Genomic DNA, 22,239 nt, shown 5'->3' with positions numbered 1-22,239 from the left:
TTGCATACTCTGCTAGTTTTCGATTATTTTGTCCCGATAAGAATTTGTATCAACCATTGCAGATGAAGACCTTATTTGTGAATATTCAACGCCTTGGTTATAATTTTTCTTATAAGCGTCATTATTATTCTAAGCTAGACTACGATAAAGGAGAAAAATTTGAACTCAGCATACAATAGGTTGAAGAGAAAGACTTTATTCACCAAGACAGTTTACCATTTAGTAATTTTGCTTCCTTAATTATAAGTTAATTATACTGATAATTTAACGAAGGCATTAGCAAATTTTTCACCACAGTTTCAAATGATTTACAGTGGATAAACTCAGAGACCATTTCAATCTATTTTCATTGTTAGAATCAAATTGTAAAGCTATGTCAATCTTAAAGACTATTCTGATTAAACAATGTAAAGCGGAAAAAAAAAAAAAAAAAGCCTGGATGCACGTTATTTTGGTGCTTACCAAGGTGGTCCATTTGGTATTGGCAGGCAGGAATTTTCCTCTATGTCAACCCCTCATTGGTAGCCTAGCTAGAAAAGAAAACCACAGATATGCATATATTATATGTATTTGGTGAGTTCATATATACAACATTGACTTAAGCAATCTAGATCAAAGCATGTGATGTGTCATGAGAAAATGATGGAGGTGCACATGTGTAAGCATCTTAAGTTTGTCGTAGAAAATAAGCAATATAATATTAATGAAATCGAGAAAATTAAAATGTTCAAGCAATACAACTGATAAAAAATGCAGCTTGAATCTTATAGATTGCAAAGTAGCTTATCATAGGGATATAGTTGATAGATATTAAGTTTTTACTTATGCATTTCAAGTTTGAAATTTTACACTTATCTAATTATTGTAATAATTTCGAATTTGCTCTCTCTCTTTAATAATAAAAAGTTTAAAAAACATAGAGATCTAATTCACATCTAACATTTTTTATTTATTTAAATTTTGATAAATTTAAGATTTGAAATAGTACATTGATAGATCATAGATTAGATGAATGTCCACTTTCCATGTGTTGGCCAGTTGTGTGCCAATGGTTTTGTTCTCTAATGTGGGAATATATACGAAGCAAATTCAAATTTAATAATTTAAAAAAAAAGAAAAAAAAAGAATCAAATTGAACAATTAAAATTAAAATAGACACTTCTCATCCTAAGAAGGAATGAGATTCACTTCTCCCCAGAAGATAACAAGTCTTGAGAATCTGTTTCTTTAAGCAAGAAAGATGGTAAACATTTTACAAGTACAATTTTGTCAATCTTTTATTCTCTTCAAGCTATAGCAGCAATAGGGTTTCTGAGTCAGCAACGGAATCAAGGAAACAGCCCCATCATCGATCACTTTTTCTCCTTTTTCAGTGGACTTGGCTTCCGCCGGCGAGCACATTGCGTATAAAACGTGTCTATCTCTTTTCAAGATTAGGTGCGCATATTCTCCACCTTTATTTAGGGGAGAATACTTTCACGATACAGTGTAACTACTTTCTTCTTACGTGAGATAAGAAGAGATACTGACCCCGAAATTGAGAATAAAAAGTCGTCAAAAGATTCGCATTCTTGCTCTTGAACTTAGTTGAGTCACGAAGATCAAGTTGGATAGATATTATATCAGTTTGATAAACTAAAGATAACTATATATCCACCATTGTGCTTAAGAGACTTTGTCCGTGTGATTAGTATAACTACGTTCATTTTTTAGGATTAATCTAGAGTATATACCAAGTAGCACCATCATTTATCATTCAATCTCACACGTTAAAAAAAGTATCAATTCTCTCTCTCTCTCTAGATCTGCTGCATGCAAGGGGAGTGTTGGTGCTTTTGTTGTCCACCCAATTAGTCAAAAGATACCCTCCCATTTAGTCTCTTACTTCAATTGTAAGGAAAGAGACTAAACAGGAGAGTATCTTTTAACTAGAAGTGGATTAGAACTTTAGGGAAGGTCCAATTGTCCCACAGTGTAATGATATGAGAGAGAGAGAGAGAGAGAGAGAGAGAGAGAGAGAGAGAGAGGGAATGGAAAGCAACGAATTCAAAAAAGGAGGGCACCAGGCACCTGAGAAAGAACAATGCTTTTAAGATATGTTTCTGTGCGTGTATGGTGGATAGTGGCCATCAATATTACCCATCATCAACATAAAGTAGAACAAATACAATGCTCCTCTCTCTCTCTCTCTCTCTCTCTCTCTCTCTACAAGTACATACTATATGTCTCGTCCATTTGTCCATCTTCCAAAGCCTTTGTCTTTGAAATAGATGGCTTTGGCGGGTCTCAATATAGAATATGTCTTGTAATTGAGTGTATATAATATCGTCTGTCTCATTGATTGAGTATGAAATGAAAACAAAAGTGTATACAACTCAATGATATCATATATACTCTCCTTTAGGGGGTAAACTTGTCACACATGTTAATTTTTTGTCATTAATCTTTTTCAATTCATTCGATTCAACGGCTAAAATTTAAAAGATGTGTAAGAAATAAAAATGAGTATGTGAATAGCATTACCACACTACAATTCAGCTGGTTAATGCATCTGTGAGCAGTCTTACTTTAATGGGCTGAAAGTAGCCCATAAGTGATGGATTGTTGTGCATCTTTGGTATCAACGAACAGTCTCACTTTGATGGGCTGAAGGTTGCATCTATCCAATAGGCCCGCCCATGATGCCACAAAACTCTGGGAATGTTGAAAAGAGGGCTCTATCTCTAAGGCCAGAGGAAGAACCTACTGCGTATGACACCCACTGTATTTCTGTCCGACGCGACTCTTCGTTGGTCTTATTCTATGTAAGTTAATATTGAAAAATATTTTTGAAATCAATTTTTAATAACAATACAAGTTAATTTTGAAAAAACGCTTCCTGCAAAAAAAAGCACATAACTATTTCCTTCACCAACTCATCAAATTTGAGTTTTAGAGGTCGAAACAATACCATGGTCAAAACTCGACATGCAAGAAACTTGACAAATATGCTCTCTTATTGCCAATTCACCATGTAAAAAAATCTATCAAACAAGTACTTAGATACGTGTACTTTTCAAATATTTCCATCAACACTCCCAAGTGAAAAATCCAGAGTTTCAAGACTCAAAATCCAAGAGTTGAAAGTATCTTATCCAGAGGGTGAAGACTGAGGATGATCATGACCCAATCACCATGTGCCACGCTGCCACAAATCTACCATTATTTTGTTATGAGTGAGAGAGAGTAGAGAGAGAGAGAGAGAGAGAGAGAGAGAGAGAGAGAGAGAGCGCAACAGAGCAGCAAGTCTGCAGCAAAACCAACCCCAACTCACCAATCACCTTATCCAAACTATTATCCAATCCCCCTCCCTCCCTCCTCTCTCTCTCTCAGCCTGCTAATGTCAACTAACTAGAATCCTGCAAATTGTCAAACTCCAATGGCAGCCCTCCTCTCCTGCCACTACTCTGCTGCTTCTCCAGCTTCCTCCTCCAAATTCTTCAGCGGCCACCGCACTCCCTTCTCAATTCCCCACAACCACCTTGCAACCCGCCGTTCTTCCCTACGCCCTGTCCAATGCCAGATCCACAACCAACAGGTGCCATTTTTTGTTTAAATTTTCAGCATTTTTATTCAATCAAATTCTTGGCAGTTAATAAATTTTTTACAATATTGGAATGTACGAACCGTATAGAATATTGGGTACTTTGTTAAGTTCGAATCTGTTCAGAAATCTGTGACATTTTTCTGCAAAAGTTGATTGTACATAGAACCCATTAAGCATCTTCAGTTGTTTATGCAGAAAGGGAAGATCTTTTGCTGAAAAATGTTGATTGTATATAGAATCCACTAAGCATTTTCACTTGTTACAGCAGAAGGGGAAGTCATTCTCCATCAAGGAGTGCGCGATTTCGATAGCATTGGCGGCAGGATTAGTAACAGGAGTTCCTGCATTGGATTGGACCAGTAATGCCTTTGCCGCGGCTAATCCAGCGGTGCCTGATGTGTCTGTACTGATCTCTGGACCGCCGATAAAGGACCCGGGGGCATTGCTGAGATACGCTCTGCCTATTGATAATAAAGCTATCAGGGAAGTACAGAAACCGCTTGAAGATATCACTGAGAGTCTCAAGGTAGCTGGGGTCAGAGCACTCGATTCCGTTGAGAGGGTAATTCATGAAACAATTTCTTTCATTGCCTTCATTGTGTTTATGTATGAGGAACTTAGATAGATGGTGACTGAGACTTTGAGTTGGGATGCAGAATTTGAGGCAGGCATCTCGAGCGCTGACGCAGGGGAAGTCTTTAATTGTATCTGGCTTAGCTGAATCGAAGAAGGAACACGGAGTTGAATTGCTTGCCAAGCTGGAAGCTGGAATGAATGAGCTTCAACAGATTGTGGAGGATAGAGATAGAGATGCAGTAGCAGCAAAACAGAAGGAGCTGCTTCAGTATGTCGGGGGGTGAGTATTTCACAGAAAAATTTACTTGTGCCATGGTGAAGAATTTTGGCTTTGTAATTTCGTTACGTTTAATTGATCTACATGAACAGAAAACCGCCTCTTATGACATATCAGAGTGGCTGTAAGAAGCTAAAACTGTGCGAGTGTAAGATAGAAAGTAGAGGTATTGAATTCCAAAATGCGTTCTTTCTGTCCAAAAAAACTGCAGAGTTGCGGTTGTAGGAATTTTCGTGTTTATAAGTGAGACACTGAGACCATTAGTAAAACTGAGACTGAATCAGCCGGCATTGTTTGCGGCAAATACTAGAAAAAGCACCCGCTATGCCCCCTAGTGTCGATTGAGCTAGAGCTGAAAGGACGTTGAAGTGTGCGAGGATTGTCAGTTATAACATGCGTATCCTCATATATGCCCTTGTCATTGACTGCAGCTGAGATCTTCCTGGGGCATTGGGTTTCTGCAGTGTTGAAGAGGATATGGTGGACGGATTCCCTTACGAAGTGCCTGAAGAATACCAAAGCATGCCTCTGTTGAAGGGGAGAGCGACGGTGGATATGAAGGTCAAGGTTAAGGACAATCCCAGCCTTACTGATTGTGTCTTCCGTATTGTTCTTGATGGTTACAACGCCCCTGTTACTGCCGGGAACTTTGTAGACTTGGTGGAACGACACTTCTACGATGGCATGGAAATCCAAAGAGGTAACATCTCATAGTAAATATGCACTCTTATGTATTTCAAATTTATGTTTACTAGTTCATCTGACCTCAAAACTTAAAATTTCGACTTGCCTTTGCTTTCGCTTGCAGCGGATGGTTTTGTCGTACAAACTGGTGATCCTGAAGGACCTGCAGAGGGTTTCATAGATCCAAGTACAGAGAAAACCAGGACAATACCATTAGAAATCATGGTCGAGGGAGAGAAAGTACCTTTTTATAGAGCAACTTTGGAAGTAAGCTTCTCACACCTCCCTCCCTCTGTTTGTATCCAACGAACGAAAGTTCCGGAACTTAATGCAAAAAACCTACTATAATCTGTGTTTGCTTATACTGCGTAGACATTGATTGTGAAATTCGTATTTTGACAGGAGCTCGGGCTGTACAAGACACAAACAAAGCTCCCGTTTAATGCGTTCGGAACAATGGCTATGGCGAGAGATGTAAGATCAACGTCGCGGTTCATCTTTTCTCGTTTGATCGATTCAGAAGTTGAGATTAAATGGTTTTCAAATTTTGTTGGCAGGAATTTGAGGACAATTCTGCTTCCAGCCAAGTGTTCTGGCTGCTCAAGGAAAGTGAGCTAACTCCAAGCAATTCCAATATATTGGATGGGAGGTATGCAGTGTTTGGATATGTAACGGAGAACGAGGACTTCTTGGCAGATTTGAAAGTTGGTGATGTTATTGAATCAATCCAAGTAGTTTCTGGCCTGGAAAATCTTGCCAATCCAAGCTACAAGATTGCTGGCTAGGGACCGTTCTGTACTACTTTGTAATTTAATTCCGGGATCCGGCGGTCGCATTCCAGGATCCGGCGGCAACCGTCGTATTGTTTTGAGAGAATTTGTACCATTTGTTTGGAGAATAATGTATTCACTTGGTGTTTTCTATATAAACATTAGACAATCTGGTCCTGTCCTGTGCTGTGCTTGGGAAATTAGCATAAAGAAACAAAAGCCTTACAAGTTTATAGTCCAACAAGTAACTGATGTTGCAGAGCACATATTAAACCTACAGCCTCCACACTTTTGTATTCACTTCTCTCAATCTATTCAATTCAATCAAACACAAATTGAATTTCCCGAGCGGACACGGTCCTTTCGCGTCTCTCGCTTGCCCAACGAGGAGCAAATCTTTCAAGGTCCGCGGTACTTTAGGAAACAGAAACAACCCTGCGGCTGATCCCCGGGGATCATACCTCCACCTTTAGATGTGTCAATGGCCTCCAACATGGCCACCACCTCGTCCATCTCAGGCCGCCTGTCAGGGTTAGCGTCCCAACATCGCTTCATCACATTTGCAAGAGCACTTGGGCAACAACGAGGTATCTCTGGCCTCAGATTCTGTAGTTTCATATAGATATATGATTTTTCTTTTAGCATACAACTTTGACGCAATAATTTATCTCGTGGATTCTAAGAAATCTTATGGATTTTATCTACCTGGCGGACAACGGCTGATGTCACTTCCGAGAAGCTGAGATCAGGATACGGCATGTCACAACAGTATATTTCCCACAAGCAGATGCCGAAACTGTACACATCACATTTTCTGTTATACGGGTGGCCATTTAGAACCTGTTCCATCCCGCCATTGACAAAAAGTCAGATACAGAAATACAGAAATATTGAGGAAATAGCAGGAAACCACATAATCTTATGATCTACAAGCAACTCGTTGACCATAAACAGATGTTCAATAACAGAAACGAGCAGCATCGGACTAAATAAAGCAACTCGTCATTTTTTGTTCATATGAAGATCCATTATATTGGTGTCATGTATAGGTTTGCTGTCCATCATGGCACAGCCAAATAGTGGGAACATCACTGAGATATGTTATGGCACTCCGGGTCCATCTGCAGTGTTGGAAATATTTGAGGCAAAATCATGACGTATAGATGCACATCTTTCTCTATAAGAAATCTACGAAGACCATCACATTTTTTGGAATGAAATTTCTATTTTTAGAACATATTTTCCATCACATAACTATTTTTGCTTATTTACTGATGTAACCTACGGAAGCGGAGTTTCTATCAGGAATTATTTTGTCGGGATATACAAAGCATTACAAATGCATCCAAATACAGCATATTAATAACACAATCTAGAGAGAGAAACATCTCATTCTTTATAGGGAAAATTCTTGCACGTGTCAGTTCGAACAAAACCCAGCAAGGTAAACAACATGACAGCCTTCTATGATTAACCAACCAGGAGAACTCTGCAGCTTGAAGGCTACAAACCCACACAAGGTTGCATGCATGCAAATAAGGTGCATTACTAAAGATTTAAATTAAAGTTAATCAAAGGGCATACCTCTGGAGCCATGTAACCGAGGGTTCCAGTTTCCCCAGTCATTTCATTAGGATTTGAAGCCTCAACACGAGCAACCCCAAAGTCGGCTATTTTTACACTTCGTGTCTTGTCCAGAAGCATGTTTTCTGTTTTAACATCTCTGTGAACAATCTTCTTCGAATGAAGATAGCACAAACTACAAAAAATACAGAGAATGGCAGTTCAATCCTCATTTTAAAGAAATACAAAAACTCTGCACGTTCAAAGAACAAGTTCAATATATAGCAACTAACATGTCTTCTTGGAAGTTGAAAAGGTTTAAATATATCAAAGATCCAAAGAATAAAATAAAATAAAGATGGAGTGCGCGAATATGACCCTCGTGCAAGATCCAATGCCAGTTGGACAACTAGTTTGAACGCCAGCTTCCTTCTGCGGTTCTTTATGAGGTAAGATTTCAGTGCACCGCCAGGACAATATTCGACGACAACACAACAAACATTACTTGGCATGCCAACTTGGCCATTATCTGCTTGTATGTGTAGCTCCGATGATCCCATTGTAGCCCCTATAAACTGCAAAGAAAGATTTGGCAAGAATAAGTTATATGGTGTTGACGTAAGCAAACCAATTCATATCACAATAAGACTCCAACTGGATCAAGTTTGTGGGTGCTCCACGCCATACTGAATCAGGCCAAGAAAAAAGCGACATTGCATCTTGAGAACCGACATCCACTTTAAAGTTAATTTTGTTTCGACACAGCTATCTTGTATTTATGTTGAATTCCAACACTACAGTAAATTCTGTAGATACATGGTTCTAACTAAGAGGTTAAAGAAGACAACGTATGAGAATGTTTCACTTATGCTTTTCCATTTAAAACGTTATATGAAAGCTCATAACATACAATAGTGAAGACATCGAAATGTTACCTTGGTTACATTAGGGTGCTCAAGCTTATGCCAGACAGCAACTTCTTGAGTAAAAGCTGCTCTTAGTGAAGCTATTTCAGCATCTGATCTATGCCCCTCTTCTCCCCAATCTAGAAGTTTAACTGGACATTGGAAAAAGAGGGAAAGGTAAGAGTTAACGTACAGGTATTTCTATGATTCAGGTTAAATTACACAAAAGATCAATGAAGGTTCTCTCGATCCTAAACAGCCACGTCAACAGTTTAATAAATACAAAACGTCAAGCATAATGAGACAGTTATCATATAAAGTATCTCCTACTGATCCAAGCCTAATTATGGTCTTCACCATAGATTAATTTGGACTATTTCCATTTCTTGGTTGAATTACTTTGAACGACAGTCTCACGAATGCTAAGATGACAACTCATCTGGCAGATTAGTAGCTAGCCAGTTTTGAGTCAATAATCTTCCTATGCACAGCTTGTGTCTCCAAGTGAGAAGTTAAAAAAGTGCATATCTTTATTAAATTAAGATGCAAGGGTTCTTTTTAATAGGAAAAAAGTGCAATTACTACAGCTAACTACCAGCTGCTCTCCCAATCCGTGAATCACGGACATTGTGCTGCAAGGGTCTATCACAAGCCCCTCTAATTACTAACAAAAATGCATAAGAGACACTTCCCCTCTGTTGTAGCTAATCAAATTCAGGACATTAAGAATAAGAACAACAACAAAAAATCAGAAGCCTTCAAGAAATCCCCGTGCGCATTGGAAAATAACGGTGAGATTCAAGGAACTAGCTTAAGAAAAAGTTGCAGAGAAGCCTGAAACTTCTATGACACCATTGAGATGGAGACAAAACGAGCAAGTTCAGGTGCTTCTCAAACAAAGCACTGTGCTTCCAAAAGCACTTCCATTTCATTTATGAGCCAAAAACCAATAGGTTTTAATTCATTGCATTCAAAAGGCTAGCTTGACATTGTTAAAAATTTCATTGGCCCTCAAACCCGAAAGACTCGATCTCAATCAGTCATACATATAAACAAACTAAAACATCCTGCGTTAAATACAAACCAATATAAACGTCACTATATTTTTCTACACACAGAAAACTTCAAAACAATGGCGTCCATGACGTCCAAAGAAGCAATCTCACACATGCATGTATATATCGAAAGGATGAGTTTTTCCAGGAAATATCAAATTTTTATGAACGGGTATTGATTTTCATCAAATGGGCACAATCAGAACCCAAACAAAATATAAAAATTCCAATGAAGAAGAAGTGTGGCAAAAGAGCAGTACCGGCGACGTCTTGGCCGTCGTAAATGCCACGGTGAACCGCGCCGAAAGTGCCACGAGCTATAGCGCCCTTGACGACGAGCTTGGAGGGATCAATCTCCCACTCTTGCCTTCTGGGAGTGTTACTCCTCGACGCCGCCACTGCCTCTTCGTCGTCCTCCGGCTTCTTGTTCTTCTCCATCGTCCATGCCCTGCTGAGGTGCCGCTGCAGCTGCTCGTCCAAGCTCTTCAGATCTATCTGATCCGCCCTCAAATACCCGCCTCCGCCTCCTTCGCCGTCGCTCTTCTCCTTCATTTTTTTTTCACAGTTTGGTGTCAGAAAGTGAAGAAAGCTCGCTGCTTTTGGGGTAGTCAGTCAGTCACTGTATCGAAAGCTGTCCGCTTCTTGTGAGGATGTTGCAGAAGGTGGAGGAGGAGAAGGGTTATAAATGGTGTCACCAAGATCAAGCAGTAGTAGTGTTACTCTGTTGCTTCTCTCGCCATCATCCATGTGGGCACATGGATTTTGCCTGAGGACGACGTGTGTTTCTGACCCACCTCACTCTCTCGCCCACTTTTTCCCTCTCTCTCTCTCTCTCCCTCCTCTCTTTTCTTCTAATGCTTTGTGTCCTTCATCATAATGCATCATTTACCTCATCTTCTATAAAGATGTGATTTTTGGCAAATTGTCGATGGAGATGTCTGACTATGACAACTCTTACATTTTACGGACGAGCGTAAGTTTAGGTGAGTTTTGGGTAAAATTAAAAAGAAACACTTAAGTTCTTACGTTTTGATGAAAGATGTCATACAAATTACATGGTCAAGTTATTAAACGCAAGATTTTCTCTTATCTTATCTTAAAAAGATCGATTCTGATCTATCTTGTTCTTGAGAGATTCCTAAATATAATCGCATACGTGTTTAGAGCTGTTTATAAAAGAAATATATCTCCAGCTACACATCAAACTCTCTCCCAGACCATGCCATAATCTGTGGATTTATGTGCAAGTTTTATTAGTAAGTGAATACTAATTTGGTTTATAAAAGCATGTTTAAGTGATTATTCTTAAATAGTGCGGTTTAGTATTCTTCTTATACTTGGTAGCATTTTTTGTTATTTTTCAGTGTGCTGGGAACACGGTCCAGTACACTTAGTATCATAATTTAAGTATCTAAACACTTATATTATGATATTTGTTGTACCATGACCTGATCTTGACACACTGAAAAATTCCTATTTGGTTAAAATTGTACATCATAGGCTAAGCCAAAGACAGAAAAACACATTTTAAAGGCATATGGTGCTTAAGCCAAAAGACATATGGAAAAGGCAGATGGTGCCCTAATAATCCCCACCATACAACCATCAATTCCTTTGTTTGTTTTGCTTCTCCATTTATACAAAAAAAGGGTATGGTCTTGTGGTGGGAGTGTGGAATCCCAAATTAAATTATTACCTCTCAAATTTGGTTAGGGTTGGCAAAGATTTTATATATAAAAATATGGTTTTTTTGTTAGAGTGGAAGAAAAGAGGATTTCGGTTGTGTGGTCCAGACTCCAGGCAATGTCTATGCCAAATTGAGGATGTTCTGTTGCATGGTTGGGAACATATTTGGTTCATATATGGAAGGTTTGGTTTCTCAGTTTTGTTTTGGTCAAGGCTTTGGTTTATCATTGAGAGTACTTTGAATCATGACAAAAAGTAAAGGGCCTTTAGCAATAGTGGACATTATCATGTTAGAATTTGACCTAATGAGATAATGAGCAACTTATTATTCGTTCTCAAACGGAATGTTACGATCAGTTGTTAACGCGCACAAATTAATTTAGTTGTCTATATTTTGTAGATCGACAAGCGTGAATGATCTTGATTAACCCAATTAGTCCTAGAATTACTTTGTTCTCAAACTACACCCACTCCCCTTTTTTTGGTCCAACCCTCAGTGCTTGTTAGTAGGAATGTCTAACCACGTTATTTGTGAAGTATCTATTATGTTGGTCTCATCCAGCTTCACACGGTCTCATTCAATATGAGAGCTACCCTACCAAATATCTTCTCTAATAAGACAACCATGCACTCAATGAAGAATTCTTAAACTTTATTAACATTGGTTATTAGCAATTTTTCTTTAGGACAATAGCAGCAGATAATGTGCCCTGATAACCAGAAAAATTGGATTATCAGGGCATATTTGTTAAAAAAAAAAGTAGAATAGTAGCAGATTCCCAGGTGAAAAGACCTTATCTTTGGCTCAATAAAAACAAAACGGTAATTTCGGAGTTAGCTTTTCCCATGAACATCAACACAATACATGTGACAGCCTTCACTTTTTGACTTAATTGGGCAACAAAAGCAGCAGAGACTGGTATTTTAGTCGGTCAAGGGGTTCACGGGAGGAGACAGACTTCTTGGATACTAAGAGAAAAGGCCCGTGATATTCAAGCACCCTGCCGACCAAAGGTTCCATCCCAACCCTAAAATGTTCAGATTTTTCTCTGCATTTAAACAACGGCGGGCATGTTTTTTTATGGAATTTAAAAAAAAAACTTCCGGTACTGTTTATTTTAACGAAAAATCATATTTTTACACTAAAAAATCAATCATGGTAGTATTCACTTTACCCTTTATTTTATTATTATCATTAAAACTTAAAGTTTTCAAGCCAAATTCATTAATTTTCTTGTTTTTTTTTTGGTAGTATTATTCACACGCCCTTTTTTACCTCTCACCCGCCCTTGTTAAACTTTATCCATTGATCTTCTTCAATTCATTCAATCCGACGGTAAAAATTGAGAACGGTGCGTGAGAGATAAAAATAGATGTATGGATAGCACCACCCTTTTTTTTTTTTTTTTGTCAAACGATAGATTTTCTTAGATTAGCCACCCACGGAATTTGAATCCACACTGTCATATAAGGGCTCAACACCCATCCATCACTATGGAAAATGGCCACTTGCCACTGGTGGGCATGTTTGGAAATGCTTCTATAGGGGCTATAAGTGTTTTCTGGCTATGATTGCTGTAAGCACCTAATAAAAGCACTTCTAATAAAAACACTTACGAACAAAAATGCTTCTAACATAAGAAGTCCCAAACAGACCCTAAATCATTCCCGTGACATAAATACTTCAGAAAGATATAATTATATGATTATAATACACGCCGACCATCAACACATTTGTCAAAAAGAAGGAGAACTTAGACCTAACACCTTTCAGAAGCTTACAGCTGAGGCCGTTTCACTAATATAAGTGAATGGTATACAAAAGTTGCACCTTGTAGTGTGGTATATTCCCAGTCGACTAATTGATAACGGCCATACCTATACAAAAAATATCCAAATTGATCCAAGTCTGAATTCCGGCTTACTAGATAACGGCGTAATCATATAAATGGCGGCGCCTCCATCATGCTAAGATACGACGCTTCTTTTTCTCTGGTGTTGCATGTATCTGTGCCTTGATCCCGTATGTTTTTAGCTGAAAGTTCTCAAAAGCCTCAGAGATTGCTCCGACCTGTACATTGTGTTGGAGAATATGAATATGTTTAGTCAAAGACGGTAAGGGAGAAGATAAAGCCAGTGATCAAACTGTGGTAATGTTTAATTTGACAGACCAGCTCAGGCTTTTTGGAGTACACACGCACAATCATATCTTGATATGATGTCGGCAGCAAGTGACTAATACGATCATCGCGTATGGTGAATTTTTCATGGCTATCGTAATCCTGAACAGATACATCAAACTTGTTTTCAGTGACGCACCAAAGACCAACCATAGAAAAGAACTGAATTTTCGCCTATCTGCATCCTACAGCTATCACTTGTTTATTAACACACAAATTTTGTTTCTTCCTGACTAGGTAAAGATGTGTCATTTAACAAGTTTCAATTCCACAAGTCTGAAATAGTCTACATTCCTTTCATTTTCAACGAGTCTCAAATTGTTTCTCTTTTCGTTTCATTTCTGTCGGCTCTCCGATATCAAAATTAATGACTATTTCATCTGAATTATGTATCCGTATAAAGGGTTTAGATACAAAAGACTACTGCATGGGTTTAAGAGACGTACCTGGAAAAAGCTTATACTGGAAGAGGTACATGCATTAATAAGAGAAAAAAGGGTCATTTGATGCTTAATAACAGTTGCACCGAAATATAGAACCAATGGCCTTTTAAAGGACATTCTCATCAAACCAAAAAAGGGAGAGCATCCTCAAGTACCTTTCAAGAGGATTATGTCTCCCACGAGTCAAATCAATCCTGACGTTGCTAACAGCGACATCCTCCTCTTTCAATGTCACTCCTCCATTTTTCTGTGAAAAAAGTAACATGGCGTTAGTAGTGAGACAATTTTTAGCAATGAAGAGACACACACGCATGCACTGAAATGGAAAGGACTGGTTGTCGCAACCTGAGAACAAACAATATCTTGAGCGGTGACATTTTTGAAATGCTCCATTTTTTCCTTGGGTACAGAATACTCGTTGCAAAACTGCCACCAAACATTATCAAACCACAATAGAGACCCATAAGTAAACTTTCTCAGATTATTCACGGTGTTCAGAAAAGTAGTGACCAGCAAAAACTTACCTGATAAAGATTTCTCCTCCTAATGCGTAGGATTAAGTCCCTAGCTTCCTTTAGTTCTTTGTTTGGAGCTGTCTCAATAGTTCTAATTATGGTGTCATCTAACTGCATTTGAATCATTTCAAGCATAGCATTCTAAGAATCAGGGCAATAATAAAAATGAAATAAAATGTAGTAAAATGCTCCTGATACCTTCCAGTACTGTGAGGGATCCTCAATCCGTGACGCAATGTCAAGAAAATCATTTGCTTTCACTAGGGCATCAACCACCATAAGCTCTATAGCCTACAAAAGCAGTTCTTTGTCAGATTCAAACACTGAACTCATCTGTACTGGGGATGCTCAAGAAACTATTTAGTCTATACCTTTACTTTCGGATGTGTATAAACTGTTCGATACAAATCAGCACGGGTAGCAAATAACTTGTGGATGGTAAGATCTAGAAATTTAGGCAACCATTAGCATGTAGAAACCGAAAATACAAAACTAATCTGATAAATGAATTTGACAAAATACTAACAATCTTTGGCACGATAGCATATTTCATCATCCAGAACCCGCATTGTCTCCATTAATCTGCAAGAGGGGGAAAAAAATATGATGATAGAACAGATCACCAATATATCACCCATGTATTCATCTTTCCTTCACTTGATAAGCAGCCGTAAAATGAATTTGGTTCAGCTTAGTTCCTAGTAAAGTAGTCCTACTTGAAAGGTCTTAGCTAGTTTTTCTAGTTGGTGGATTTCTTATCCGCTTGTAATTCCTTCTATTATTTTAATAAAAAGCTATTGTTTCTTTAAAAAAAAAAGAAGAAAAGAATAATAAGATGCATCAAAGTGAACTTTAAGATCAGAAAGAAACCTTTGATACTCAAAGTTCAATCCCAGCCCACAATTGCAGGCAGTCACGAAGAATATAATCAAACCTATTAATGATAAATATCTCCATAGCATTAGATTCCAGTAAGAAAGTTACATAAACATGCATTAAAATGAAGTACAAATGAGTAATACCACATCAAAAAAACCTTGAGTCTCACTTACTTGTCCACATCAATTCCATTACGGCCATTTGCAACAATTTCATACAAAAAAGGCTTCTCTCTTGAGCTCTAATAAAAGTTTAAAAGAACATAGAGAAAGGTTGGGTCAAATAAAATGACAACAAAATCTAAAATACATAAATATTATACTAATGCTGATTTTGAAGAATCTTACCTTAGGCACTGCAAATTCAGAGCTGGCCAGTATCATCTCCTGTCAACCGGGAATTTTTTTTAGCAACAATAGGAACAGAAAACCTAATTTATATCCTTGCCGTAACTCGAGTACTGTTTAAATTTCATTGTCTAATAAAGTCTGGAGCTGGCTAGAGAGAGAACTTCAAATAATATAATGCATCTGTAACAAGTCCTATCGGGCAATAGATTACCAACCTTAACTCTTTTAACCATCTCAGAGTCGATCTCAATATGATGCTGATTAACAATGTGGTCAACCATCTTCACTGACATGTCTTCATGTGACCTAATACACAGAATTTTCACTATATCAAGGAGACAAACTTCTAAAGCATACATTCCAAGTATAGGGTTTTTTTTTCCTTTCTAACTCTTTTCGTGATGGGAAACGAAATCTCAAAGAGCGGGCATTCAACCATAAAAGAAAGTTTAAATGGATGTAAAACATACCAATGGGAACCACTCCGAACCTGGGGAAGAAATTCACGTTCAAACAAGTGACTGAAAGGCCCATGGCCAACATCATGCAGAAGTCCTGTAAATTAAACGATATATATATATTTTTTTATCAGATGACACAACGAAGGGACAATACGCTAGAAACAACTAAAATCACCTGCAATTTTTACTGTCTGGAGATCAAAGTGGTCAATATCCAGCTCCAAACCCTGTAAGGATGCAAGCATATATGAAAATGACGAATCTTTGACATTATATGTAATTACCAGTCCTCAATGATATTAGACTACAGATTTCTACCTGATAATTTTTAAGCCTCTGAGCAGCTTCACCGGCAAGCCAATAGACACCAAGTGAATGCTCAAACCTGGAATGTGTAGCCCCTGGATAAACCATGTGTGCCACTCCTGAAACGTCGACACAATGACATACAGAACTTCATTTACACAATGCCAACACTCTGAAACGTTACTCAATACAAGAACAATTAAAACATATCATATTCTAATCAAAAAAATTCTGAAGCCACATCCACATTGAATCGTGCATCTTAAGCAAAAACTAAAATAAAACCTTGGATTGCAAAACTGTCCACGGATATCAACTACTTCAACGTTTTACAATGAAAAGGTTTAAACTCATTGTTAAAGAATATACTATATAATCGAACGGTGCATAAAACTCACCGAGTTGTTTCAACTCCCGAAGCCTGAAATGCCATGAAATCATTAAATTCACAGCAAACAACAAACACAAATTTCATTTGACTTCGTAATACACAAATTCCAACTTACCTCTGAAACTCCTCGGTATCGATGAACTTCAACGAAAGCTGCAACCATAAAAAACACAGTAAAAACACTTCATTCAACATAAATTTCAGAACTGTAACAACAATGCGTCAATGCCAAATCAAAATTACCCCTTTTCCATCCATAACTGAAAAAAACAGTAAACAATTACCCATTTTCCATACAAAATACGGTAAAAAACACTTGGCCATTCATAAATTTCAAAACTTTGACAACAATGGCAAGCAACAATTACTCCTTTTCAATTTACAAGTCAAAAAATCAAAAACCCATTAGTTGTAAACGAAAATACAACTGCATGCGCCAAAAAAGGTACAAAAATTACTAGCAAAAGGCACAGTAAAAAACTCAATGGGGGCCTCAGAGAGAGTTACCGCGTCGAGGTAAATGTTGCCATGGACACTGTCGTGCACGTGCTTCGAGAGACGGAAGTCTTGGGAGGAGGCGAAGCTGCACATCGGCGAAAAAACGCGGTCGTTGTTGTACGCCCCCATTGCTTGCAGCAGCAGTGATGGATTTCGCAGACACAGAAATCGGCGCGGAAGCAGAGAAATAAGGTCGGAGATAAAAGAAAGAAACGTACTTTATAGTTAATCACATCCGATTAGCGATTAAGACGAGATAATTACAAGCTTAAATTCCGAGAAATTAGGGCAGGGATATGGAGAGACAAAAACGAGAAGGGAACAAGACGAGGCGGGTGGGGTGTAGCCAAGTAAGTGGGGGAGGGTGTGGTGCCGCCAAATTCTCACACTTTTATTAATGCCGGATGAAGAGTGTTTTTTGTCTTTGTTTTTCTTTAATTTTTAATTCTAGGGCTAGTTTGGTCTGCGGTGAATCGTTGAGTCAGGGGATCAAATTCATTGGGAGAGCAATTTACATAGATCGAAATGTCAGGTGATAGTCGTGGTGGGTGACAGTTGGCAGTTAATCCACTAACTCGATCATAAATAGAAAGATTTTGTCGAACTGTACAACTCCGACAGTGTCAGTTGAAATTAGAGACCGATGCGTTTAGTGATGTTTAAAATATTTATATAGGTGCTAATATCCATATACAAATTTACAGAAATACTGATAGATGTATTGATATCTATAACAACATCAATTGCCTTAGACGAAAAATATGAAAATTTGTAATGGAAAAGGTATACCAACTCATTCGGATTTAGTCGAAATTAGAGAAAAATTTCTCAATAAAAAATCAAATGTTTGAAATTTGCCAGCAAAATTTATGTAATGAATTGGTAAGAATCTTCGATATTCATTGATTTCTTTCATTTTTGAATATTTCAAAAAAAATATATATTTAATTTCGTGGATATTTTAAACGTTGAATGGTTGGCCATCCGTAGCGAAACTATGCAGTTTGGCCCAATCTTAGATACAAAGAAAGTTGAGACTGATGGGCCTTTTCCATAGGCTCAGACCATACTTCTTAACGGGCCGCACTCCAAATATCGGATAAGATAACGTATGTAAACGGGAGGCCGATCCACCACCAACGAGATTAACTTCCACTTCTGCAACCATGGTGGTTATGTCATCCACTTCCCCTTCTATCAAATCCAACTACACTCCCCAGCTCTCCACCGCCGCAAACCACCACCTCAGCAACCCTTCCAACCACCCCATTTCGCCATCTCTACTATACCTCGGCCAAATCTATGGCGACCCCACGAGACACAAGAACTCCAAAGCTCCAAGCTCAAGTAGATTCTTCTCTGTTAAAGCCTACATGGACAATCCAAATTCCATCTCCAGCTTCGCCAGGTCGGGTTGATAGCGAGGATTCTCAGCGACGAAGGCGGCCTCGGCGGAGACACGGTTGATTTCGCAGAGTTTCGGAGGCCGGTGGGGAAGAAGTGCACTACTGATGATTCTAGAGTTTTTTATGAGTTCCAAGATCGACGAGGCCGGGTAAAGATCGAATCTTTAACGCCTGTTTAGAAATGCTTATTTAAAAAGCACTTTGGCTCACATCAATTTTTTCAATAAAAATGCAAGTCTCATGAAGAAACACTTGCCAATACTTTTGTAAAAAAGCTCTTCTTCACCCATAAGCACTTACAAGTTTTCTGCGGTGCTTTTGGTTGGCAAAAAGCACATTTTACCGAAGCATTTTTTGTGTTTTTGAGATGGAATTTGCAAAATGGATGAATTATGAGCTAGATTTTGTTGTTTTGTCTAGGCAGGGGATCCTCTGTATGTTCTAATGTGCTGTTGCGTAGCAGCCATTGGTGCCGGTCTTCTGAAATCCGAGGAGATTTTAGAAGGGGCGGCGAGGCTGCGTGTTTCAAATGATATCGAGTTCGAAGAGCAGAATTTCATTTCCCTGATCAACGAGGCAAAAGAGGTTGGTTTGGTTGGTCCAAGTTTTTGATCATTTACTTGTGCGTGGCTGAAATTTTACGGGCGAAACTAAAGGCGCCTACGCCGATTATCCCAATGGAGATTCGGGTTGAGAAAGCCCTTGAAGGGATTTACCTCTGTTGCTTTGGGAAGGATCCGATGGAAGAAGAAGACGAGAGACTTCTAAATGTAATGCTTAGGGCGGTTTATCCATCCGTTGAGCGGTCTGAGCTACAACGGATTATTAACGAAAAGGCACAGAAAGTAGCCGAAGGCAGTACTGACGGCAGTGTTCGAGAGCCAAAGCCCCTGTCGAATTAAGCTGTTCAAATGCAGAAGGACCTCCAGTTCCTTCAACAAAATAGGGATAGAGACACTTGATCGAAGTGCTTCTCCTAACTCGTAACTTGTAAGCACGGATTCGCAGTTTTTGTTTCAAAGTTTGAATGATAGTGTAAGTTTACGAAACAACTAATTAGCGAAACAACTAATCAACCGAAGATTTGCCATCCAACTGCATACTTTTGTTGGTAGGGGATAGAAGAGATAATTCCACGACGAAAAACACGTAGGGCTAAAACTCCACTTGCATACAATATGATAATCTCATGACAGCAACAGCTCATAGCCTAATACAAATCAAAGAAAAGCAAGCAAGTTCCTTTTACACACTATTTGACTGGAGTTACCGGCTGTGCAGTAGGCCAGAGTTGCAATGGCGCCCCTCATACAAGTAGAGTCCCATAGAAATAGCTCCGTGACATCTGCTAAACAAGAAACTTTCTTAGGCAGGCACTGAGAAAAACTACATATCAATGTACCACCTCATTAACCAGAGAATTCATATCTTTATACTGATTGAAATTCTGTTTCCAAGAACTGAGCGGGGATGTGAAACGCGCTAGCGAAGGTCACTTTTCAGCAAACCACTTGACTGGCACCAGGATTAGCCAGTTCATTAACATTAATCAGCTCATATTCCACCAGCGATAAGTTATTATCTTCCTTAACAGAGAAGCTGGCGGGTTCGGTTACTTCAACTCGACCCCATTTGTCCACAGCAAGCCTCATAGAACCCTTGAACATGTCTATTTTTGCGTTGCGCAGGATCACCGTGGCACCAGTTGTCATCAAATCAACTGTCCATAAGAAAGGCCAAGACATAGTAAGAACAAAACTCATCTAAAATCTGTGCAACCCAACAACAACAAAAGTTAAAACATGTCGTCAACAGAAAACCAAGAACAAGATCAAGATCAATGTCTTATTAAAGGCACTACCTTGGTCATTTCTGGCAGTGAAAATGATGGTTCCGGTTTCGTCTCCAACCAAGCATTCCGCGATCCTCATCTGACGAACTCGGATTCCATCAGGACGGGCCTTCTGCAATACCATCTTCACACTAACAACCTTCACAACCAAGGTATGTCCCTTGGTGTCCGGTTTCAGCTGATCAACCTTCTTGAATACAGGCTTCCTCTTTGCCGGTTTTGTTTCCGCCATTTCTAACAAAAAAACTCTACGATTACCCGACAAAGAGAAACACGTCAACAATCCGAAACAACGTCAAAAAATCTTAACCAAATACAAACATGAATCTAGTACTCGAATTTAACCACATTTGCCACAAGATACAAGAAAGTTTCATAACATCTGAAAGAACAAAACGTCCCGAATTCAATTAGTCACAAATGTTCATAAAGATGCAACATTTATCATTGTAATTAGTCACAAATTACACGATTAGTCACGCACTTGATGAAAACAAAACAGAAAATAAATGGAAATTAAATATATATGTGTGTGTCTATATATATATATATATATATATCACACACATATACATATCAGCAGCTAAAAAAGCAAAAAGCAGGAACCTTTCTTTCTCTTTTCAGATGGTTTTTTGGTTCTCAAAAACAATATCTGATCCTTGAAACAACAACTCAGAATCTTTAATACTATAAAATGAAGAAATTGTAGACAGGATTCAGTTTTGGGATTACCGTTTAGAGAGAGAGAGAGGGAAAGGGAGAGAGAGATTAATCTGTTTGTGGTTTTTTACAGTGGTGAGAGCAAGCGTGTGGTGGAGGTATTTGAAGACCGTCGAAATCGCCTTTTGAAACGAAAGGTTACTGGACCAACGGCCGTTTGATCTTCCACTTTTTCATGAACAAATCTTGCTCGTACACGTCGTCATGATCAATGAGATAGAAAGAATGCTTTCTGTATTTCATTTCTTAATGGGGAAGTTATTACAACTGAGTCTATATACACTTTGCTAAACAAGTTTAGTGACTAATAACACTAGATTAACCACTAACACAGTGATTAGTTACAAAATAGTTGTAACCAATTTACAGCTGTCACAACAAACAGAAAATATATAAGTATGAGGTGTCCTTTTACCCTCCCTCAAGCTAGACGAAGGAGACCCGAGAGATAGCTTGGACTGTAACAACTTGAATTTGTCCTTGGAAAGTGCCTTGGTGTGAATATCTACAATTTGATGTTGAGTACTAACATACTGAATTCGAATCAAACTGGCTAAGACAAGTTCTCTAATATAATGATAATCAATTTCCACGTGTTTCGTACGAGCATGAAACACATGATTAGATGCCAAAGAGATTGCCGAGACATTGTCACACCAAAGTTGAGGAACCTGTCTAAGTGGGAAGGTGATATCTTTAAAGATTTTGCAGATCCATGTCAATTCTGCAACAGTGTGGGCGAGAGAGTGATATTCAGTTTCTGTAGAGGATCGAGCAACAGTGTGTTGCTTCTTTGCACTCTAGCTAATCAAGTTATTACCCAAATACACACAATAACCCCTTGTAGATCTTCTGTCAAAGATGCAATTGGCCCAATCATCGTCTGAAAAAGCTGTGAGATGTAAGGAGACTTTCTTGAACCATAAACCTTGATGTAAGGAGAATTGTTGAAGTTCTTGGAGTAATTACCATGATTGTTGCGCTGAAATTATCCTTTGCCACGATTGTTCTAAAATTTGGGAGGAGCATGAAAATGAGCATCAGCATAAGCTTGGGGAAAGGAATAGTATTGTGGTGTAGGAAGGAGAGGACCCTGAGATTGAGCAACAAAGGCCTGGAAGAGTTCTTGAGCGGAA

General features: G+C 38.6%; 4 protein-coding genes and 1 pseudogene across 6 annotated transcripts; 2 read left to right on the top strand and 3 right to left on the bottom strand.

The window, feature by feature from the left end:
- Positions 1-3,243: 3,243 nt before the first annotated feature.
- Positions 3,244-6,070, top strand: LOC125474328 (peptidyl-prolyl cis-trans isomerase CYP38, chloroplastic-like). 2 transcript variants are annotated; one of them, XM_048577864.1, is made up of 7 exons: positions 3,244-3,577; positions 3,852-4,148; positions 4,243-4,442; positions 4,904-5,139; positions 5,248-5,390; positions 5,526-5,597; positions 5,681-6,070. In XM_048577864.1, exons 1-7 carry the CDS (start codon positions 3,419-3,421, stop codon positions 5,906-5,908), a joined length of 1,335 nt encoding a protein of 444 aa, XP_048433821.1. In that variant the 5' UTR covers positions 3,244-3,418; the 3' UTR covers positions 5,909-6,070. The 2 variants fall into 2 exon arrangements, with proteins under 2 accessions (XP_048433821.1, XP_048433822.1); XM_048577865.1 differs by having other exon boundaries at positions 3,245-3,577; positions 3,855-4,148.
- A 7-nt stretch (positions 6,071-6,077) lies between these two features.
- On the bottom strand, positions 6,078-10,275 carry LOC125474329 (serine/threonine-protein kinase STY13-like). Its single transcript, XM_048577866.1, has 6 exons — positions 9,677-10,275; positions 8,392-8,513; positions 7,835-8,031; positions 7,478-7,652; positions 6,599-6,733; positions 6,078-6,499 (listed from the first exon to the last, which is right to left on the bottom strand). The coding sequence occupies exons 1-6, from the start codon at positions 9,966-9,968 to the stop codon at positions 6,293-6,295; spliced, it is 1,128 nt and encodes a 375-aa protein (XP_048433823.1). The 5' UTR covers positions 9,969-10,275; the 3' UTR covers positions 6,078-6,292.
- Positions 10,276-12,755: 2,480 nt separating this feature from the next.
- On the bottom strand, positions 12,756-17,521 carry LOC103926913 (deoxynucleoside triphosphate triphosphohydrolase SAMHD1 homolog). The gene is given in 20 exon segments (XM_009335785.3): positions 12,756-13,173; positions 13,274-13,384; positions 13,729-13,744; positions 13,881-13,972; positions 14,071-14,151; positions 14,250-14,351; positions 14,439-14,531; positions 14,612-14,685; positions 14,767-14,822; positions 15,111-15,151; positions 15,153-15,174; positions 15,293-15,360; positions 15,467-15,505; positions 15,685-15,775; positions 15,940-16,024; positions 16,106-16,157; positions 16,249-16,355; positions 16,635-16,657; positions 16,743-16,780; positions 17,135-17,521. Coding segments are annotated over 20 exon segments (1,419 nt in total). The 5' UTR covers positions 17,255-17,521; the 3' UTR covers positions 12,756-13,065.
- Positions 17,522-18,244: 723 nt separating this feature from the next.
- On the top strand, positions 18,245-19,621 carry LOC103926979 (annotated as a pseudogene).
- Positions 19,622-19,681: 60 nt separating this feature from the next.
- LOC103926914 (uncharacterized protein At4g28440) lies at positions 19,682-21,251 on the bottom strand. Of its 2 annotated transcripts, none has more exons than XM_018642522.2 (3): positions 21,116-21,251; positions 20,393-20,631; positions 19,682-20,251 (listed from the first exon to the last, which is right to left on the bottom strand). In XM_018642522.2, the coding sequence occupies exons 2-3, from the start codon at positions 20,613-20,615 to the stop codon at positions 20,031-20,033; spliced, it is 444 nt and encodes a 147-aa protein (XP_018498038.1). In that variant the 5' UTR covers positions 20,616-20,631; positions 21,116-21,251; the 3' UTR covers positions 19,682-20,030. The 2 variants fall into 2 exon arrangements, with proteins under 2 accessions (XP_018498038.1, XP_048433819.1); XM_048577862.1 differs by having other exon boundaries at positions 20,990-21,116.
- Positions 21,252-22,239: the final 988 nt, after the last annotated feature.

This window comes from the organism of the source record quoted next, unplaced genomic scaffold (assembly GCF_019419815.1).
Source record: "Pyrus x bretschneideri cultivar Hongxiangsu unplaced genomic scaffold, Pyrus_bretschneideri_v1 Contig12, whole genome shotgun sequence".
Lineage (NCBI taxonomy): Eukaryota > Viridiplantae > Streptophyta > Magnoliopsida > Rosales > Rosaceae > Pyrus > Pyrus x bretschneideri.
Note: the sequence above shows the minus strand (reverse complement) of the source record. Positions and strands in the feature narration are given on the sequence as shown.

What these genes read in the sequence shown, in the direction of transcription:
- LOC103926914 (XM_018642522.2), bottom strand. Translation starts at nt 20,615, where the DNA reads ATGGCGGAAACAAAACCGGCAAAGAGGAAGCCTGTATTCAAGAAGGTT. An exon ending in CACTGCCAGAAATGACCAAG is followed by an intron (nt 20,252 to 20,392) that starts GTAGTGCCTTTA and finishes TCTTATGGACAG; the next exon opens with TTGATTTGATGACAACTGGT.
- LOC125474328 (XM_048577864.1), top strand. Translation starts at nt 3,419, where the DNA reads ATGGCAGCCCTCCTCTCCTGCCACTACTCTGCTGCTTCTCCAGCTTCC. An exon ending in CACTCGATTCCGTTGAGAGG is followed by an intron (nt 4,149 to 4,242) that starts GTAATTCATGAA and finishes GTTGGGATGCAG; the next exon opens with AATTTGAGGCAGGCATCTCG. An exon ending in TTTATAGAGCAACTTTGGAA is followed by an intron (nt 5,391 to 5,525) that starts GTAAGCTTCTCA and finishes GTATTTTGACAG; the next exon opens with GAGCTCGGGCTGTACAAGAC.
- LOC125474329 (XM_048577866.1), bottom strand. Translation starts at nt 9,968, where the DNA reads ATGAAGGAGAAGAGCGACGGCGAAGGAGGCGGAGGCGGGTATTTGAGG. An exon ending in GCATTGGATCTTGCACGAGG is followed by an intron (nt 7,653 to 7,834) that starts GTCATATTCGCG and finishes TATTTTTTGTAG; the next exon opens with TTTGTGCTATCTTCATTCGA. An exon ending in TCGGTTACATGGCTCCAGAG is followed by an intron (nt 6,734 to 7,477) that starts GTATGCCCTTTG and finishes GGGATGGAACAG; the next exon opens with GTTCTAAATGGCCACCCGTA.